The 16,550-nt window shown below is 33.8% G+C and overlaps 1 protein-coding gene and 1 pseudogene across 1 annotated transcript; one reads left to right on the plus strand and one right to left on the minus strand.

Annotated features, from left to right (window-relative positions):
- Positions 1 to 338: 338 nt before the first annotated feature.
- On the plus strand, positions 339 to 1,265 carry LOC148192370 (uncharacterized; annotated as a pseudogene).
- A 10,369-nt stretch (positions 1,266 to 11,634) lies between these two features.
- Positions 11,635 to 12,465, minus strand: LOC124842395 (MLP-like protein 43). The gene is made up of 2 exons (XM_047318864.2): positions 12,225 to 12,465; positions 11,635 to 12,137 (listed from the first exon to the last, which is right to left on the minus strand). Exons 1-2 carry the CDS (start codon positions 12,415 to 12,417, stop codon positions 11,872 to 11,874), a joined length of 459 nt encoding a protein of 152 aa, XP_047174820.1. The 5' UTR covers positions 12,418 to 12,465; the 3' UTR covers positions 11,635 to 11,871.
- Between the last annotated feature and the right edge of the window lie 4,085 nt (positions 12,466 to 16,550).

Raw genomic sequence — 16,550 nt, forward strand, 5'->3', positions numbered from 1 at the left:
TAAACACTAAGGCCACCACCATGAATCTTCTCCTTGAAGATCATGGAATTACGTTCAACCAGAGGATTTACTTCTATGAAGGGCTCCTGGGCAATGAAAGGATATTAGTGGATGCAGCTGCTAGTGGATCTTTGCTGGACAGAACTCCAACAGAGGTAAAGAAGCTGCTCTGCAAGTTAGCTGGTGAAAATCCAATTGCGGTAGCAAAGGAAAAACCTGAGCAGGTTTACACTAAACTTGAAACCCCGATTCATGTATCTGAGGTTCAAGTAAATTTTAATGCTTTTGAATTGGTAAAACTTGAACCCATAAAGCTTGTTCTGGATTCTGATATTGATATGCCTGTGCATACTCATGTTTTGGATTCATTATTCCCTATAGAGCACATTGACATACCTGATGTTCATTATCCTTGCACTGATCTTGATTTATATGATAACCTTGAGGATGCAGTTGATGACTTGGAGATTGGTAAGAAAAGTTTCAATGAGCAAAAACAGGTTTATTCTGAACTTGAGTTTCCAATCACTTTACCTTATTTGCCTATACATTCAAATGCTTGTGATTTGCTGCACACTGATTCTATAGGGTTTATGACTCAAACTGATACAAATTTGATTGATCATTCTAAAATTTTTGATTTAGTATTAGCCACTGAACCCATTGGTATAAATGTTGTTTTCAATGGACATGATTGCCGTGATGAAATTTTGAATGATAATAGCCTTGAACTGACCTTTGATTCTATTGATGATGCATATGTCAATATTGATTTTGAGGTAGAAACTGTGCAATCTGATAACTTTATAGAGTTAGGACTGAACTTTGATCTAACACAGTTCTCTGAGAATTTTGAATGTGATTGTGAATCTGGTTCTTGCTTCATTTGTACTGAAATTGATTCTGTGTTACAGACAGATTCTAAGCTTATAACAAATGCTATTAATTGTGAGTTTGATGACCAATCTGCAGAGTTAAATGAGAATCCAGGTGCTGTCATTAAGGAATTCATGGTTGATGAAGGAGAGTGTATTGCTATTGCTTTGAGCGAGCCAGAGGTCTCCATTCCGCTGTCACACACTCAACAACTACAAGTGGAAGGAGAGCTGCTGATGCAACGGTTGGCTTGGAGAATAAAAAAGAAACATCTTGCTTTGGATGATAGGGCAGTACTAATGAAGCACCTCTTCCCCAAAACTTCTTTGCTGAATCCTGTGGTGGAAAACATCTCTCTCATAGTCCAAAATTAGCAACTGCCACCATGACCAGGGGAGTTTTCTTTTCCCTTCTCCCCATTTCCCCACTTTCATTGCACTTGTCTATGATATGTTCACTGTTCTGATTTCTGATCTTATTGTCTGTGACACACTGAGGATATTGTGTAGTTTTAGTGTGGTCTATTGGGGGAGATTCTGATTTTTCTTTGTTAGTTTTTGTTTTCTGTGTTAAATTTTTTTTTTCTAGGTTGTTTTTGTTATGTCATGTGTACAGTTTTGCATCTTTCTCTTACTTTCTCGACTTTGTTTAGGTTGTAGGTTTTTCCTTTACTTCATTGATACTCTTATGGTTTGAAATCCTTGCTTTTTCTTTGCTTGGAAAGATGATTATGATGTTTGAGAGGTTGATTTGATTGTGACAGAAATACCTTGTGTGAGATTTGAGCCACTTTATGTTCTTTCTTGTGTGATATGTCTCTTGACTGCTTGCGCATATGCCTTGCCTTGACTCTTTTTGATGATTCTTGATTGATATGCATGTTTGGAAGTGATAAATGCAATGTTGTTCTTGAGCCTCTCTAGTCTAATAAGCCTACCTTGTTTTAATCATTTGATAACCACTTTTGAACCTATACTTTTCCCATTTCTTTGTTTTGAAGCTCATACACTAGCCCTAAGTCAAAAACCATGATTACCTTAACCTTAGGGAATTTTGGAGCTTTGGAAGTGTTTTGGGAACAAGTGCGGTCTTCCTAGGGATTCTGTTGAATTGGCTAGTTGGTTCCTCTTCTTGTTTTGTTTTTTGTAAATATGATGTGTATCTTGTCTCTTACAGTTGTGTCCTAAAGAGAGAGAAAAGAAAAAGAGACAACATGAGAAAAAAAAATACAGAGAAAAATGAGAAAAAAAAATTGTGAATAATGGAGTCAAGAAGATGATTCAATTAGAGGGTTGGGTGTGATTTGATTCTATTTCCACTTGTTCCCCATTGCTTCTCTATTTCTTTTGGTTTGTAGCTTCTCATCTATATTTTATCCTCCCTTGTCCTTGGCCCCATTACAACCATGAAAAGACTTTTTGATTTGAACATGCATATGTTTTGAGTGTTGATATTAGAGGCTTGCCAAGTCTGTTGTTGCTTGCTTTCTTGAGTACATTGAGTTGACATTGTTTACCCTAGACTCTTGAGAGGAACACTGATAGTGCATCTGTGAGGCTTTATTACTTTTGATCCACCTGTCAAGCTGATTGATCAATTTGCCATGTCTTGAATTGCTTGGATGATTTCTGTGAGTATCTGCTTTCTTTGATTCTGTGTTGGATATTGTTGGATATTGTCTACTGCTTTTCTTTGTCCAGATTTCTTGAGGATTGTGTAATTCTATTTGTTTCCTTCTTAGTCTTTGTTTTCTGTGTGCTGAGTTTGTGTAGTACACTTCATATCCTCTAAACTATTCCTTGATCTGCGTCTTGATTTTGCCCAGGAGTGCAAAAGACTAAGTGTGGTCTATTTTGATGAGTCAATATTTTCTTGACTTCACTTAGCTTATTGTGCTAGATTTAATTAAGGAATTGTGCTTGAATGTCCAGTATTTCCTTATTTTTGTTAATTGTGCTTAATTTGACCAGAAATTCTTATTTTAATTAATTTGAATTATTTGAGACTAATTATTTGCATTATTAATTATAGGAAAATTGTTGGATAATATTTTAGAATTTAAAGAGAAATGTCACATCAATTATATTTTAAGCTAAAATGAGATAGGAGGTGTAACCTATTTTGAAGCGCTGATTAAATGTGGAAGCACACGGTTACGTCTAAAAGAGGGATTAATTTCTTTTAGTAGAAGCAAGCAGCATGCACATTTCATTTAAAAGATGCAAGGGCTGTGACGTGAAGAGGAGAACACGTTGTTTGGGAGCACAATTATTACATGGGATTTTTATTTATTCCAGCACACGATGAATGGAGAGTCACGTCCAGCAGGTAGGCCACGCTATGCATTTTCTTTTCTTTGCAATCATTTGGCTGGATTCATTTCGGCCTTTGGAGAAAAGAGAAAAAGGTGGCTTTCTTTTGGAGGTGCACACAGCAGCATGTTACGGCCCACATTGTAAAGATGTGCTTCAATAGGAAGAGGTGCAACCGACGTCCAGGGGGCTTCATTTAGTGAAAAGAAAAGCAGCGGGGCCCATGGACAAATAGGAAGAACACGATGCTTTCATAAGTGGAAGAAGTGAAGCACGGTGAGGAGGGAAAAAAGTCTCCAAGTTGCTGCTGCCACGTTGATATTCTTTTTCATAGAAGAGCACACGGTGATAGAAAATGAGGCCAACCTCGGTTTTCTTCCTTGAACATTTTTTTTTTAATTTTCATTTCAATAAATAAAAGGGGTTGTTAAAGCATTTTCTTTTTAACGCATTTTGTATGAATCTTTCGGGGAGGAGAACGCTGTTACGGGAATTGGTTGCCTTTTCTTTTATTCATCCCTTTTCATTTTAGCACGTTGGGAAGGAAGCAGCGGATATTCATGGAGGGTTACGGTTGATTTCTTTTCTTCGTTTGAAATTGGAGTTGGAGAGGACGTGCATTACTTTGCTTGCTGGAGAGGCGCAGACATCATTGTATTCGGTGCTTTCATTTCAACTTTGGAGGGACTGGTTCTCGGTTGGTGATGGAGATTAATTTTATTTAATTGGATTATGCGCATGATTTCGTCCAGAAGTGTCTTCACACTTGACTAAAGCTATTTTTATATTATATGTGATGGATTTGAATTTAAGCTTTTCACTTCTTAGTTCAACATTGAAATTTAAGAGTGTTAATAGCGTTTTCAACTGTGCATTTTAATTGGCTCTTATGAATTTTCCTTGAAATTTTATTCCAAGTTGCATTGTGTATTTCCTGTTTTGGCTTAAAAATGCATTTGAGTAGCATGTGTTTCTTTATTTTCTGTTGCATTTTACTATTCATCATTTTCTTCATTGTTGTGTTCTGTCATTGTGTTTTACTGTTCATCTTGTTTTCAAGTGTTGTTTCAATCTCGGTTTGCTTTTATTGATGCTTCTACTGTTGCGTTTAATGTTTAAGTTCATTTGGTGCATTTCATTTAAGCTGCTCTTACATTTTCTGCGCGTTTACTATTCCAGCGTTTTATTTCCAAATCCTGATGAATTCTACATTTTCTAGTTATGTTGCGTTTAGACTGTTCAGTTTTACTTTTACCGTTCGGCCTTACTGTTTTAACATTTACTTCAATGCTTTTAATTTCGTTATGTTCAATTTCATGTTTTAGTTTAGGTCAATCGCATTCAAAAATAATTTCAAACCCCCCACTACATGTTGGACCTAATTCTCGAACCACATTTGGTCCTTGAGAGACAACCTAGGAGTCACTTCCTAGTCTATACTGCATTCTTATTTGCACATCAAATTTGTATGGGGTGCGACGCCCATCATACACTCAACATCATACCATCCAAATTAACAATTAAACACACTTATAAAACACTCAATCATAGTAAATTCTTCAAAATCAACAACCATTCATAGAAATACCAAATTAGTAATATAACTATAATTAAAGAAAGAATCCTAGCTTCCCTTACCCCTCAAAGAAACTGCCCAAATCTAAAAATTCTTCGCTGATTACTTGAACCGCAAGAAATACTTATACGAACCTACGAAACACCAAATTGAAAACAGACAGAGTCCTTAGAACTCTGGATGAACCAAGAACAAGTAGGTGTTGTAAACGGGCTGACAGAATCACGAACAAAATTTCCTGAGGCATGTAGAGTCACTATCCTTAAGGACTTATGCGCGGTGTGTTGCGCAAGTCCCCTAGGATACAATAGGAACTTCCCAGAATATTTCTGAGGATCTCAGAACTAGCAAGGATCTCTCAAAGGAGTATAAAAATAACTCAGAATAATTTTAGAAGAGGAAAAGGAAAAAGAAGAAAGAGAGAAGACTGATTTAGGTGTCTTTTGGAAAGGAGGAAGAGCTCTCTATTTATAGAGCTAGGAGAGAATAAAACCAATAAAAGAAAATAAAAGCATTAAATTTTGAACGTTGGAGCCTTAAGGAATTTTTTATCGTTGCTCAAAATTCTTCCCATTGGCAATAAAGCACATTAACTTTGCCAAATACAACGTTGCAATACAACGTCTTTTGCAATCAATGTTTTACAACAATCCCCCACTTATTGCAAAAGAAAGTTGAAAGAAAAGTCTTTGACTCAAATAGTTCAAACATTAAAAGAAAGAAAAACTTTTATTATGGGTGTCATAGGATGTAATGCATCAGAGCTAGTATAGCAAGCTATATGAACCAGTCTTAGACTGAAATACTTAACACATAGTGTAGTTGGTATAACAAACTATATGAACCAAAACACTTGACGTGTGTTAGAGGTTTCTCAATCACAATACACCTCCACAATCCTTGCTGCTATCGCTGTGTTGCGCTAACTACACCATGCGCGTGCTCTGTATTCATGAGTGCTCTAGAGATCATGCCAAGATCTCATGCAAGCGACCCCACTTGACACTCATATAGGTGATTTCATCAAGTGTATGCTGCAAATCATACACCACCCATAAGGGATATGAAAATCATTAAGAACTTTGTTTTAAGATAAAATTCTACCACCATATAGAATTTTAATGACAAAGTTTAGCCTCTCAATAATGCAGTCTCTAGCACTTTCACACATACCATAGGAAGGGACATAATTGATTAAAATCAATTTAGTGCTATCAGAACTAACAAGTGACTTGTTTTTACCCATATGAACCTTATTCATGGGATCTCCAATCACAAAGGTTGGGTTACCATCACTTCTTTGTTTGCAAGTGGCTTAAGTCCCATTCCCCTCGATGTTTCTAATATCATTTGTCTTCCTAGGGGTTTTGTCAGAGGATCCGCTAGATTTCGTTCTGACTTCACATAGTCAATGGAAATAGTTCCACTCTTTAGCAGCTGCTTCACCAAATTGTGTCTCAATTGGATATGCCTATTCTTTTCATTGTAATTCTTGTTTTTAGCTATAGCTATTACCGATTGGAAATCACAGTGTATTGACACCGATGGGGTTGGTTTCATTCCTAGTGGAACGTTTGCTAAGAAGTTTTTCAACCACTCAGCCTCACTACCAGCCATCTCAAGAGCGACAAACTCAGATTCCATTGTTGATCTTGCAATAATTGTTTGTCTGGCTGATATCCATGTAATCGCATCACCCCCAAGTGTGAATACATAACCACTAGTGGATTTTGTCTCATCTGAACCAGAGATCCGGTTAGCATCACTGTGCCCTTCTAGTACAGCGGGAAATCCACTGTATTCAATGGCATAATCCATTGAACCTCTTAAGTATCTCATAAGCCTAGCAAGTGCATCCCAGTGTTCCTGATTTGGACATTGAGTGTACCTACTCAGTCTACCTACTGCATAAGCAATATCAAGTCTGGAAAAGCTCATCAAGTGCAGTAAGCTCCCAATTATCTAGGCATACTAAGGCTGAGACAATGATTCTCCTTTATTTTTCATTAATTTAGAATTAGCATCATAAGGGGTACTCACTGGTTTTAAGTCATAAAACTCAAACTTCTTAAGAAGTTTCTCAATGTATTGTTCTTGAGATAGTAATATACTATCTCCCTTCCTTATGATTCTAATACCTAAAATCACATTGGTTTCACCCATGTCTTTCATTTCAAAATTTGATCCTAGAAACAATTTAGTTATAGCGATATCTCATTGCATGTACCAAAGATTAACATGTCATCCACATACAAGCATACATTGACACAATCACCATTTTCAAACTTAGAGTACACACATTTATCAGCATCATTAAGTGAAAAACCCATCATAAAGTAACATATTATCAAGTTTTTCATGTCATTGTTTTGGTGCTTGTTTCAACCCATACAAGGATTTTAAGAGTTTACATACCTTATCCTCTTGACTAGGTACAACACACCCTTCAGGTTGACTCATATAAATTTCCTCCTCTAAATCACCATTCAAAAAGGTTGTTTTAACATCCATCTGATGTATCACTAGTTTATGGATAACGGCTAGAGCTAACAACACTCGAATAGAGGAAATCCTAGTCACTAGAGCAAAAGTATCAAAGTAATCTATGTTGGGTTTTTGAGTAAATCCTTTTGCTACTAACCTTGCCTTATACTTCTCTATGGATCCATCAGGGTGATACTTTTTCTTAAAGATCCACTTACAACCAATGGGTTTTGCTCCTTTAGGCAAATCTACTAAAGTCCAAGTATTGTTTTTTTGAATTGATTCAATTTCAGTCCTAATGGCCTTATCCCACTGTTTTGCATCAGGAGCACTGGTAGCTTTTATAAAGCTTATTGGATCATTATCAACAAGATAAGTATAAAATTCATCTCCAAAGGAATTTTCCTTTCTCTATCTTTTACTTCTTCTTAAATCCTCATTCATGGTATCGCTATTGTCATTATCATCAACAGGTTGAGACATCTGACTAACCTTTAAGGGAAACACATGTTCAAAAAACTCAGCATTTTTAGTCTCCATTATAGAATTTCTCTCAAGTATGTTACTTTTAACAACTAGAAATCTATAGGCAGCACTATGTTTAGCATAACCTAAGAACATACAATCAGAGGTTTTAGATCCTATTTTCCTTTTCTTAGGATCGGGTAACATCACCTTAGCTAAGCACCCCCACACTCTAAGATATTTAAGGTTAGGTTGGTAACCTTTCCACAACTCATAAGGAGTTTTACCGGTTTTCTTATGGGGTATTCTATTTTGTAAAAAACATGCAGTAAGCAAGGCTTCTCCCCAAAGGTTATTAGGTGCACCAGAACTAACAAGCATAGCATTCATCATTTCCTTAAGGGTTCTATTTTTTCTCTCAGCTACTCCATTAGACTCAAGTGAATATGGTGGGGTTACTTCATGGATAATTCCTTCTTTAACACAATAGTCATTAAAGAGCACATACTCACCACCTCTATCTGATCTAATCCTTTTAATTTTCTTATTCAATTGATTTTCTACTTCTTCTTTATAGGTTAAAAACACATCAAAGGCTTCATCTTTATGTTTGATTAAGTAAACTTTGGTGTATCTAGAATAATCATCTATAAAGGTCACAAAATAATTTTTACCTCCTCTAGACATGGTTTGTTTCATATCAACTAGATCAGTATGAATTAACCCTAATAGCTTAGTTTGGCGTTCTACAGAAAAAACATGTTTTTTTTGTTAATTTAGATTCTACACATATATCACATTTACTACTCTGTTTATCATGCATATTAATCAATCCTAGTCATTGTAATTTCAAAACATAAGAGGAATTCACATGTCCTAATCTAGCATGCCATATATCATACGAGTCAATAATATAAGCAGAAAAACTTGATTCATTAATATTTTCAGAAACATTTAGAATGAAGAGTCCTTGATCACAATATCCCTTCCCCATGAAAACATTATTTTTTGTCATAATGATCTTGTCCGACTCAAATGACTCTTTAACCCCTATCTTTCCCAATAGTGCTACAGAGATTAAATTAACTCTGATTAATGGCACATGTAGCACATCACTCAAGGCGAGAGTCTTTCCAGATGTGAGTTTGAGAAGAACTTTTCCTTTTCCCAGAACAGGAGTGGTCCTGGAAACACTAGTGTAAGAGGTAAAGGCATATTTGTTTGCACAGATATGCCTGGTAGCACCAGAGTCTACCACCCACTTGTTCACATTGGTCATCAGATTCACTTGAGAAACGACCGCAACAATAATGTCATCTCCTTCGGCTATATTAGCCCTAGGAGGATTGTCGTTTCTCGCTCTACACCTGCACTGTGGTGCATGATGGCCCGACTTCCCACATACGAAGCAACTTCCTTTCTTCTTAAAGGTGGATTTAGATTCATTGGGACGGGATTTAAGAAAATTATTTTTCTTTTTGTGATCAGGTTTGTATTCGTACCTTTTGGGAGCAGGTTTTACTTCTACCATATTTGCTTTCGCAGATAAACCTTTCACCCTTGTAGTAGCAAACTCCTTCCTATTGGTATCTTCAATTATTATGCGTTTAATAAGTTCTAGCAGAGACATTTGTTTGTGCCTGTGTTTCAATTCTTGTTTGTAATCTGTCCAGGATGGCGGCAATTTCTCAATCAGAAGTTCTGAAACAAATTCATCCGGTAGAAAAATATTTTCTGCTTTGATATCTTCCAGCAACTTGTGGTACTCATTGATTTGAGTTTTTATGTCTTTGTCTGACGACATCTTCGGCAATGTATTTGAGAATCAATGAGTCCCAGATGTCTTTTGCTTCCTTGTACGAACAATACACATCGAACAAATCATTAGAAAGTGCACTAAGCAGAGTGTGTCGGCATACCTTATTCGCGTAAGTCCACTCTTCAACTAGTTTTGAGTTTGAAGGAATAGTGGAGTCGGGCTTCGGAGATAAAAGAGCAACAACAACTCCATACATGTCTAAAAGGGTAGACACACGTTCTTGCCAACGTCGGAAGTTCTGTCAAGAGAAAACCTCGATTTTTGACACGTCCGGAAGCGATTTTACGAAGACCGTCTGGGTTCCAGAAGAGATGGTTTGGCTCTCTGAAGGCATGTTTTTGATGTCAGCCATAAGTCCTTAAGATTGTTGTGAAAGGGCTGACAGAATCACGAACAAAATTTTCTGAGGCGTGTAGAGTCACTGTCCTTAAGGACTTATCCACGGTGTGTTGTGCAAGTCCCCCAAGATACAACAGGAACTTCCCAGAATATTTCTGAGAATCTCAAAACTAGCAAGGATCCCTCAAAGGAGTATAAAAATAACTCAGAATAATTTTAGAAGAGGAAAAGGAAAAAGAAGAAAGAGAGAAGACTGATTTAGGTGTCCTTTGGAAAGGAGGAAGAGCTCTCTATTTATAGAGCTAGGAGAGAATAAAACCAATAAAAGAAAATAAAACCAATAAAATAAAAGAAAAACATTAAATTTTGAACGTTGGAGCACTTAAGGAATTTTTTATTGTTGCTCAAAATTCTTCTCGTTGGCAATAAAGCACATTAACTTTGCCAAATACAACGTTGCAATACAAGTCTTTTGCAATCAATGTTTTACAACAGTAGGGAGACATGATTACATATGCGATAGTACAAGATTTCTCTAAAACAGATTTGGTAACGAAAGGGGAAAACGAGTCAAAACTTACTTGCTTTATTAAAGAAACTGATCGGATAGAAATGTAGACATCGTTGTCGATTAGGTACCTCCTGATCGTCAAAAAGATGATTCAGGAGTTAGAACTCTTAGAGATAAGGTAGAGAGAACTCTAGAAAAATGGTACGATTTAAAATAATGAAACTCGTTTATAACAAAATTATTTACAAATAAATCATTTAATATTAAAATAACCGAGTCTCACTGTTTTTAGACTACCACCACTTTTAAAATATCATTGTGGGATTTTACAATTATTAGTGACTAATAATATTTATTGGTATTAAAAGTGATATTTAATGAGTTAAGAACTCATTTCAATAAATAAATCATAATGTTTTTAGGAAAAAAATAGTGGTTACTATTCTGTTATATTACTAATCAATTTCTATTTATCTTTTTGTTTTCACTCCGTAACTTTTGATCTAGTGATTCTATTCCTTGACTTTCTTGAACATTGTTTTAATAGTTCGGCTAATATATTACTCAATATTTATGAATTTATTCTCATGTTTTATGTATTATACATATGTCTCACTCTTTGGAATTCAAGTAAAAGGAGGTAGGTTAACATTTTTTTCTTTTCAATACGACAATATGTCATATTGAATAAAAGGTTAAATATCAAAAATCAAAACTTTTTGTACTGTTATTCACTAATATAAAGCTCAATATTAGTAGAAAATGATCCTATTAAAATATAAAGTTTTCGAGAGATAAATATTTTTTTCATCAAATGATATTCAAATATTACCTAATGGAGAGAAACATGTAAGAAGAAGGCTAATTTATTATAGAGATTTGGATAGAGTTTTCTTTTCTTGTTACAAAATTTTAATGTTATTTTTTCTATAAATAAATTAGCTAACAAAGATAGTAAATATTGGAGAAATCTTAGTATAAGTTGAAGAGTAAATAAATAATAAATAAACATATTAAATGGAATGTGTGAATTAAATGAAAAGTGTGTAATTATAGTTTATTTTTCACTTGTAAAATATCGGATAATCAATGCAATAAGTGCGTAAGTATAATGCACTGAAAGGTGTTAGCAATGTACATCATTATGAAGCAGAGATGCATTATAATGACAATAAAATGTTGGTACTTCACAATGATAGGTTGGTACAAAGTCAGTAAATTCAATCAATAGAAAAGCACAAAACATGAAAGATTCTACACAAATCATAAATACTCCTTAATATTCATATGCATCACACTGAACAGTTTTACGCATAATAATGCAACAAACTGAACTTTATTCCACCCAAAGGAAGGATCTACATAACCATCCTTCTCCTCAAACTTCACACAGATATATTATTATTATTATTATTATTCTTCAGATAAGCGCTTAACCTAAGGCCAAGATCATTATTTCTTTCTTAATTTTATGCATAACTTTTCGAAACTATGCCTTGAGGTGAGCATCCATATCCACAGTGCATTTGTAGAGGTACTCGATGTAGCCATATGGAGGATGAACTTCTCCACTAAGCCTCTCATATTCAACAGTCCATTTGATATTAGCACCACCATTCTCCTTATCACTTGCTTCAAATACAAGGTTTATGAACTTGAACTCTTTAGCCACGTCTCCACCGAAGAGCTTGAAGATTATTATTTTCTTCGCTTCATCGTACTCCATACTCTCCTGACATGTGTTAACCTTACCATCTGTTCTTTTTCAAGCAATTGCAAAACAAATAATATTTATAAATTATTTGACGATTTAAAAATAGGGTAACAAAACAGATAAATTACCTATGATATAAGTCCAGTGTTTGATGGCCTCATTGTGGTGCCAGTCTTGACCATGATGCAGCTTGGCTTGGTGAATTCTATCAGTAAGGTTTTGAACCTGATGGAGTTGCGTTGCAAAGATGTTGTACCACTTTGCAGCAGTTGCATGAACCCCAATTTCAATGCTGATTCTACCACCCAGAGCCATGATCATAAACAAGAAGCAGAAAACTATGAGATAGACAAAGAAGAGTGGGAGATATGGTGCATTATATTGCCACCAATATCCCCTCTTATATAGCAACAACACTTACCTGCCCATAACAATCCAATGATTAATTAAATTTTGGGGTCCATTTCGATACCCTACCATAAAAAAATGTACCTAATCAGATTTTCTGGGAGAAACAAATCTATCTGATACCATATATCTAGTACTACTATTGTTATTATTTTATTTATCATATACCAATTATTATCTTCTCATGTGTATAATGTTTCCCGCTCAAAACAATTCTATATGTTTCAGTGATACGTTGAAGCATATCTCTGAGGCTGTTCCATATAAACAATTGAGGCAGTTGTTCACTGTCTTTTCATTCCAAAGTTAATGAATGATAGTGAGTTATTGTTGTCATCTATTATTAACTAATAAATTGAAATTATTTTTGTACATGTTTTATAAAAGGTGTCTTACAGAACGCACTCTGATTTTTAAATCCCCTGGATTTTTTTACATGTTATATAAAATATATGCTTTCACATAAAACGTGCTTTGGAATTCCTAAAGGTGAGTAGGGGTTACACCTTCCCCATTTCTGGGTAATTCTTAATGATTTTTGTTCAACATTTCATATCAAACTGAAATAAGGTAAATTACAGAATATAAATACTCAAAATCTTCCCTTACTGAGCTGATTTCGAGAGCTTGACTTTTGCTTAAACTCACTACTTTAGTTTAGTACGCACTAGTATACGAAAGAATTTTGACACTGATTATTGATTATTTTGAATATTATGTATTAGTTTTATAATCAAAACACATTTTGAGAAAGCAAAAAATTAATTTTTTGTCTTCCTTTATCAATTTGGCATAAACGTCTTTATTATATTTTAATTCTCGCATCTTAAACATGAAAGCATAAATAAATAATAATAAAATTGTAAATTTGGTTTCATTTCTATAGTAAACCAAACCTAAATTATTTTTTATTTAAAAAAAATGTTTAATTTTAAGAATATTAGGTTTCAATAATAATTAGAATCGAAGCCTAATAATCATAAAATTAAATTATATTTTAAATAAGAAAGTGTATTAGATTTGAATTATTATCATTATCGAAGTTTAATACCCTTGACATTAAAATATTTTTAAATAAAAAATAATATTAGATTTCGATTATCACTAAAACTGAAGTCTTTTTAAATATTTTTTTGTTTATTCTACATATTAAACATGTACAAAATATCACAAAATTAACATAGAAAGAACATATTATATTTATTAAACCCAAAATAAGTTAGAATCTAGATACAAGAATATTTTATCCTTACAAGTAAATGTGTTAAATACTATTTTACATTTGTATTATGTATTTTTCACAAGCTATCCTTAAATACTTAATTTACTTATCAAGAATTGGTGTAGGATTCTTGAACTTTTTCACAAAATATAATAATTTCAATTAGAATATAAAAAGACAAAGTTACAAAATATTTGATTTAATGCAATTACTACTATTTATTAACTAGTTGTAATAGGAACATGAACAATTATTGTCATCCATTGTCTTACATATGGTACTCATATGAGTCAATTTGTTTATTACATTATAATATACCAACAGAATTCTAAAGAATTGAAGAAGAAAAAGAATAAAAAAATTATAAATATATAGACCAAAATATCAAACCTTTGGAGAGACAACCATGCAAACTTTTTTGCCTTAAGTAGTTGATTTCTCTAACAACACGCTATATCTAATAAATGAATTATGATAAAGAAAATGTTTTAGGATACACTTATATAACAAAGAAAGTTCATATCATTGAGGTTCTTACGAATCTATTACTTGTCTTAGATGGTTGTGGGAGACTTTTGCAAGGAGAGAAACCACACAATAATGTTGTCCTTCTAGAAAACCACAAGTAGTTGCAAATGACATCTAAATTGAAAATAACTTCATTGTTATACTTTAAAAATGATGGACTATAATTACAAGTCAATAAACTACATTTACGCAACATTTAAAGCATTTGGTAATGTATGCTTCGATGTCATCAAACTTCTTATCTTCATAGTGAGTTGGGGGTCTATGAACTCGTATACATCATTCAATCCAATTTTGTTACTAACATTAAACGTATACTTAAACACAAAAAATTTACTTGATATAAGTAACTAGATAAATCAATTAAATATAAATAATGGTTTAGAGACCAATGTCATCCATAACTAAAAAAGGGTAATATTAGTTCTTCTTTCCTCGATGCAAGTTCTAAGACATCTTGCTTAAACAAGTAAAGTGAGATGTTAATGTTTGTCCCAAATACACCAGCATCTCATGGAACCGACATCGACTTATCACTTATGATGTCAACAAGCTAGTGGAATGTACCAAGAGGATTGCTCCCAGATAGAGGAAACTTATTGGGTTTAGGACTTTCCTCTCGATGTGACTATTGTTACATGGAAAATAATTTAAGTTCGAACATAAATAATAGGTAAAATTAAAAATTGAGTAGTGTATGGTAGGTTTGGGAGTTCATATCGGAGTGTCAGAAATAGAACCAACCTAATCTCTAGGCTAGTCGAGGAAAGATTAAAATGTTTGTGTCATGATATATACGTCATCTATCGACATAAAAACTAAAACAACTGATACGAGAATTTCTTTTACCATGACCTTAACATCATTATTTGATACCTTTATACCATGAAGAACTGTGGTTACCTCAACTACGGGCCACTAGTTTTCTCATTGTATCATCCAAAACATATAATTACTTGGACCGGTGTCATCCATGTTATCCCCCGATAGAGGAGGAGTTGAATAACTCCTTTTTTCCTATTTGTCAAAGTCAATATTAATGTTACTTTATTAAAGAACAATTATTCAGTTCATAACTTATCACAAAATAGTTATTAATTTTACCTGTGGGAGACATAAAAGGTTCTTGTGGAAAAGATACCTGCGGACGGATGGCACAACTATCGAACTTCGGCTGGAGAGCCTGAAGTAAGCTTAGAATTTTTCAGTAGAAACAAGCAATATCAAAAGGAAAACATCATTGGATAGTTTAGAATTGCGAGACAGCTTTAATTTGAAATCTTGGAGGAGGGATAGAATAATACGGTAATATCATACCATAGAAAAGGTATTAAGACATATTATAACGAACTAAAAATTTGATTGTGATAGTGAAATATCTGTTAGTATTGTGGATCTTAATTTAGTTTCACATCGTTTAATAATATAAGATGTTATTATCTATTTAACTATATAAACAATCATCTATAAAGCTTGAGAGATATATCAAATACATAAATATATTTTCTAATGTAGTCGTGGACGTAGGCATTTTTATGTTAAATCACGTTATTTATTTGTCTCATCTTCCACATCCGAAAATGAGTGGTTTTCTTGTTTTCTTTTCTTGGGAATCTTGGTTTAGAGAAGTCGTGAGAGCTTTCTTCAATGCAAATTTGATGCAGACATTGTCAAATACCTATGAGCACTCATCCACAACTAATAAAGTGTATTTATTTGCTGGCTAGTCAACCTCAAAATGGATGAAGGTAACTCGGTTACTCATCATATTATTGAATTTAATACAAGTATTGCTCAATTAGCATCAGCGTAGATAACTTTTGATGATGAGGTGAAAGCATTAGTCTTATTATCATCTCTTTTGGAAAGTTGGGGTGCAACTGTTAGTGCAATTAGTAATTCTTAGGGAAACGTTGAGTGCTAAAAATACAGAAAGAAAGTCAAAAAGGTGGTAATCAAGGCAAAGGAAGATTAAAGCCTAGAAGGAGACCATAAAGAAAAGTATGGAATGATATCACTTGTTGAAATTGCCAGAAAAAGGGTCACTTAACGAATCGATGTTGGAAGAACAACAATAAAAATAAACAAGATGATGATCAATTAGGAAATGCAACAACAGATGAAATTATAAATGTATTATTATGTAGTTTAGATAGTTCTACTGACTCATGGATTATGGAGTCTGGTACGTCATTTCATACTACACCTTCCTTAGAAGTATTATCTAACTATGTTTTTGGAAAGTTTGGGAAGATTTACCTTACAGATGGAAAATCTCTTGATATTGTGGGAAGAG

Source organism: Vigna umbellata, chromosome 9 (assembly GCF_029865625.1).
Source record: "Vigna umbellata cultivar VRB3 chromosome 9, Vumbellata_1.0, whole genome shotgun sequence".
NCBI classification, from domain to species: Eukaryota; Viridiplantae; Streptophyta; class Magnoliopsida; order Fabales; family Fabaceae; genus Vigna; species Vigna umbellata.